Source organism: Medicago sativa, chromosome 7, assembly GCF_051527215.1.
Source record: "Medicago sativa cultivar Bolivia chromosome 7, Bolivia_mono, whole genome shotgun sequence".
NCBI classification, from domain to species: domain Eukaryota; kingdom Viridiplantae; phylum Streptophyta; class Magnoliopsida; order Fabales; family Fabaceae; genus Medicago; species Medicago sativa.
Window position 1 is genome coordinate 93,930,755 of NC_140755.1, and position 4,473 is coordinate 93,935,227.

The window sequence follows — 4,473 nt, forward strand, 5'->3', positions numbered from 1 at the left end:
AAATCGAAGGATTCCATAACACTTCTTTAATAATATGAGCTCTAGCAGGGTGTATGTCCACTTTACAAGCTTTCATGACAGTGAACTCATAAATGCTAACTGCAAAGAACGATAATATTTATACAAAGTTTCTACCACGGTTTAACCATATGATAATATTTGTCTAAAATCTTGTGGGACACGTAAAATGGATTTTCTCTTTTTAATCGGATTGAGAAAAAAATCGAATTCATGACCACATGTTTAAGGATTCCAAACCCCTTACAACTTGGACCAATTTATCGTTGGTAAAATAGCCGTGCACTACTAATAGTGTATATTAATTAAATTCAAAATAAAATAAATAACACAAAAAAGAAAATAAAATACTGACAATGAAATGAAAAATAAAATAACCGGGTTCAATAAGCACTAGCTCACCTGGTAAAAATGTCAAAATTGTTAGGCCGAACATACCGGAGTTCAAACCCCAATATTGACAGCGACAATACATAATATATGCAAGGGTCGGGGTTCTAAACCGGCATTTCAGTTCTCTAAATTTAAATGTGTGAGCTCTCGCACATAGAATACTTTTTAGAAAAACAAAAATTGAAAAAAGAGAGAGATTGTTGGTGTTGTTAGCGTAGACAGTTGTTCATTCCATGAGGCTGGACGATGTTTCTATGTTGATAGTAACAACGACGACGACGTTATCAACCTCTGCTCTACGCACTCATCTCTTACCGTTAGGGGATCACATTTTGATCCCAAAGTAACAGCAACACCACCATGAGCGTCATCCAAATTCTTACCCGAGTCGATACCATTTGTAAAAAATACGACAGATACGACGTCGTTAAACATAACGATACAAATGTCTCCGCCGATGACGCATTCGCCAAACTCTACGCCGTCGTCAACGCCGACATCGAGGCTGCACTTCAGGTCTTCAATTTCGTTTTTTACTTTATTTTGAATTTCTTCTGAAATTGTTGATTACTACTAGTTTAATGTGGAATGAATTTTATGTAGAAAGCAGAAACTGCTTCAAAGGAGAAAAATAGGGCTTCAACTATAGCGATCAATGCTGAAATTCGTCGTACTAAGGCTAGGTTACTGGAAGATATTCCCAAGTTGCAGAGATTGGCCGTAAAAAAGGTTGCTTCTTTACTTTCTATGTTAGTAGTTTCTACTTTTACCCTTTGAAATGATCATCATTGTTTTACTTTTGCTTCATTCATTTGATTGCTTGCTGTTAGTGTGTTGTTTCATTTTTATTTGGGAGTGGTCTATTTATTCTCTGGGAGATCTGTCATTTGAGTGTTTTTAATTCTGGGTATTTTGGTTGTAATGATGAATTGAATTCATTATATTTACATATGACATAATGTCTTAGTCCATGTTTGGTTCCACTTTTGAAGGAGCAGAGCAGAGCTGGTGTATAATTGATTTTGACATGATTGGTTGCTTTCAATTTGAATTGTTTTTACAGCTAGAATTGACGCTGACTTGAAGCTAGACATTGTAGCTTTTGATTATAGAATTGATTTTCACACTCAAATTTATCGTTCAACTCACTTTTACTTGCATGTATCCAAACATAAATCACTTTACCTTCAATTCACATTTAGCCAAAATCGATTTTACTGAATCAATTCAATCAAAAGCAGTTTTTGTCCCTGCAAAATCACTGTGATTTTGACATAAGTTATGCTATGTAAATTATTGAAATGCAATTGTAATTATGAGTTGTTAATAGTCTTGCAGCTGCTAATATCACCTGATTTACCCTATTAAATAGATCTAGCTAGTAACATGTTATCAGAAAAGATCTTTAGTTCAATCTACTTTGACTTGGAATGGGGCAGATTTGTTGTTGTTTCTGTATGTGTTATTATCTCAATAGCTTGATTGATTGTCCTTGCACAATTGGTAACATGGTGGCATACAATACAAGTGTTTAGAAATAATGACATTATTATACATTTCTTTAATTGGCACTCTGGATTCACAGGTAAAGGGGATTTCGTCGCAAGAATTTGCTGCCCGTAATGATTTGGTTCTTTCATTGCCTGAGAGAATCCAAGCAATCCCGGATGGCACTCCTGCTGCACCCAAACAAACTGAAGGTTGGGGAGCTTCTGCCTCACATCCTGAAATTAAATTTGATTCAGGTAATTGAAATTATCCAAGTCAGGTATAGTAGTTCATGAAAGTGATGCTTTGTAATTGACTTTTTCTATTTATTTCTGTGTATTATTTCAATCACAGATGGCCGACTCGATGATAGATACTTTGAACCAACCAAAGAATCAAGTCAGTTTAGGCAGGAGTATGAAATGCGTAAAATGAAACAGGCAAGTTGCTTTTAGAAGTTGTAACCAGAGAGCTTTTATCTTTTGCATGATGTTATATGTAGAATGTTAACTTGGACATCATTTCGAATATAATTATATGAATCTTTTAGGATGAAGGTTTGGATGTGATTGCAGAAGGATTGGATGCTTTGAAAAACATGGCACACGATATGAACGAGGTCAGATTGCCTATTGTGTTTGTCTTCCATCCTTTGCGTGTGTGATATATTTATTTGAATGTTTAAGTTTGCCAAATGCAGGAATTTGATAGGCAAGTTCCACTGATGGATGAGATTGATACTAAGGTAGATTCCTGTAAATTGAAGACTCTGGAAACACCAAAATTGAAAGTTCTCAAAACTCTATAAATAGGAAGCTGAAGTTAACACAATGCTATTATTTTTTGTTTTATACAGGTAGACAAAGCATCTTCTGACCTTAAAAATACCAATGTTAGACTTAAAGACACAGTTACCCAGGTTATTAACTCATTCAGTCCTAGATTTCCATCAATTTCTGGTTGCTTTAGGGGTTAATTTCTTGTTGAATCTTATATGATCTTTTGTTTTCATCCAGCTTCGATCCAGTCGAAACTTTTGTATTGATATTGTTTTGTTGATTATAATTTTGGGAATAGCTGCCTATTTGTACAAGTAAGGCTTCTTTATCTCTTGTAGAACTCAAGAATATGCCAAAACTCTGTCAAATTCTAGTCCAGTTATTCTGTAACTGCCACATGTTTCTCTTTTCTGCTTGAATATTGGAAATGTAGGTGTTGACTAATATGCTAAAGTGTGAAAAAATAAAGGTCCATGTTTAACTGTTTTTTTCCCCCCTTTGAAGACTTTAAAATGTCAAATTTCATTTGGTAGCCGGAAGTTAGAGAAATTAGGTGAGTGGTTTCTTAAAAAAAGCATGAGGTCTTTACTAGGTTGGCTACAAACAGATAAAAAGGCTCAATGAGAGGGATTATAATTCTTTTGACATGTTATCGTTTCTTTCGCGCGTATTCTCTTTTAAATACTAAAATTAAAACTACAGTATGAATCAATTTTCAAGAAATTTATTGAAACATTGTGTCCTGTTTGTACTTGAAAATTGAAATAGGGATGCTATTATCAATTTAAGGCATTGTTTTAAAACTTCTGGAATGGTAGCTTTTTGTCTCTTTATGGTGGCATACTAGCATGTTTTAGATGGTGCATACTATTACTTTTTTTTTTCATTTTTTTTGTTCAGGTGATTCTTACCATTACCAGTCATGTATATTTCGTTTTTGCTTCAAGAGATATATGAAATATCATTCTGACTTGCTGTGCTTTTGTTGCAGTGTACTAAAATGATACGACATACAAGACTATTGTATTTATTCTTGTGGTATACGTGTGTTTCTTTTAATTTTTAAATATATTGGTGTGAATTTTTCCTTCCACTTGAGAGATTCCATCTGTCCTTTATGAACAGACTATAGATGCCCTTATTACGTGTTATATTATCATATAGTTGCGGGTATTCTTTTCTGGGATTTATCGAGATTTATTCTGGCTCTTGCATCTCATCTTTATATTCTGATGGAATCTACTAATTCAATGATTGCCTTGAGGTTGAGGACATCTTAATTTATCTATTTTTATTAGGAACAAAGGAGAGACGGGGAAATAAAAATTAGGCTGCCTAGAAATTATCTACCTAAAAACAAGACTAGATAAGAAAATGTAGAATCTCTTAATATACAAGTACCTTTTTGTGATTGTTTTTGTTTTGGGCACGCAATACTTGTTTTTGACGGTGGCATTTAGCATGCACACAACACAAATTTGTGTACATGTTCAAAGTTACTTTTTCAATGCACAAGTTTTTTATACACCATTAGATCAATGAAATGTACCGATTTTATCATGGTCTATCTGTACTATATTTTTCATTCTTTATCATATTGTCTTCAACCTCCATGAGTAATATTTTTCCAGATCTCAGAATTTACATTCACACACCACTAACAAAATCCCAACATGACAGATCTCGGTCTTCACTTAACAGTTTTTTCTTGTCACAACCATTTTCCAGCAAGATCCCGTCAAGGATATACCCTTTTTGAAAGAAAATTGAATGAATTTCTTTCTTTGGAGTAAAA

At 33.9% G+C, this 4,473-nt stretch overlaps 1 protein-coding gene across 2 annotated transcripts; it reads left to right on the top strand.

Moving 5' to 3' along the window:
* Window positions 1–610: 610 nt before the first annotated feature.
* On the top strand, window positions 611–3,897 carry LOC146910489 (syntaxin-71-like). Of its 2 annotated transcripts, XM_085727814.1 has the most exons (9): window positions 611–927; window positions 1,015–1,140; window positions 1,997–2,156; window positions 2,254–2,339; window positions 2,450–2,518; window positions 2,600–2,644; window positions 2,756–2,818; window positions 2,916–2,992; window positions 3,670–3,897. In XM_085727814.1, exons 1-9 carry the CDS (start codon window positions 772–774, stop codon window positions 3,680–3,682), a joined length of 795 nt encoding a protein of 264 aa, XP_085583940.1. In that variant the 5' UTR covers window positions 611–771; the 3' UTR covers window positions 3,683–3,897. The 2 variants fall into 2 exon arrangements, with proteins under 2 accessions (XP_085583940.1, XP_085583941.1); XM_085727815.1 differs by lacking the exon at window positions 3,670–3,897 and having other exon boundaries at window positions 2,916–2,996.
* The last annotated feature ends 576 nt before the right edge of the window (window positions 3,898–4,473 follow it).

What these genes read in the sequence shown, in the direction of transcription:
- LOC146910489 (XM_085727814.1), top strand. Translation starts at nt 772, where the DNA reads ATGAGCGTCATCCAAATTCTTACCCGAGTCGATACCATTTGTAAAAAA. An exon ending in AGAGATTGGCCGTAAAAAAG is followed by an intron (nt 1,141 to 1,996) that starts GTTGCTTCTTTA and finishes CTGGATTCACAG; the next exon opens with GTAAAGGGGATTTCGTCGCA. An exon ending in TTAAAGACACAGTTACCCAG is followed by an intron (nt 2,819 to 2,915) that starts GTTATTAACTCA and finishes GTTTTCATCCAG; the next exon opens with CTTCGATCCAGTCGAAACTT.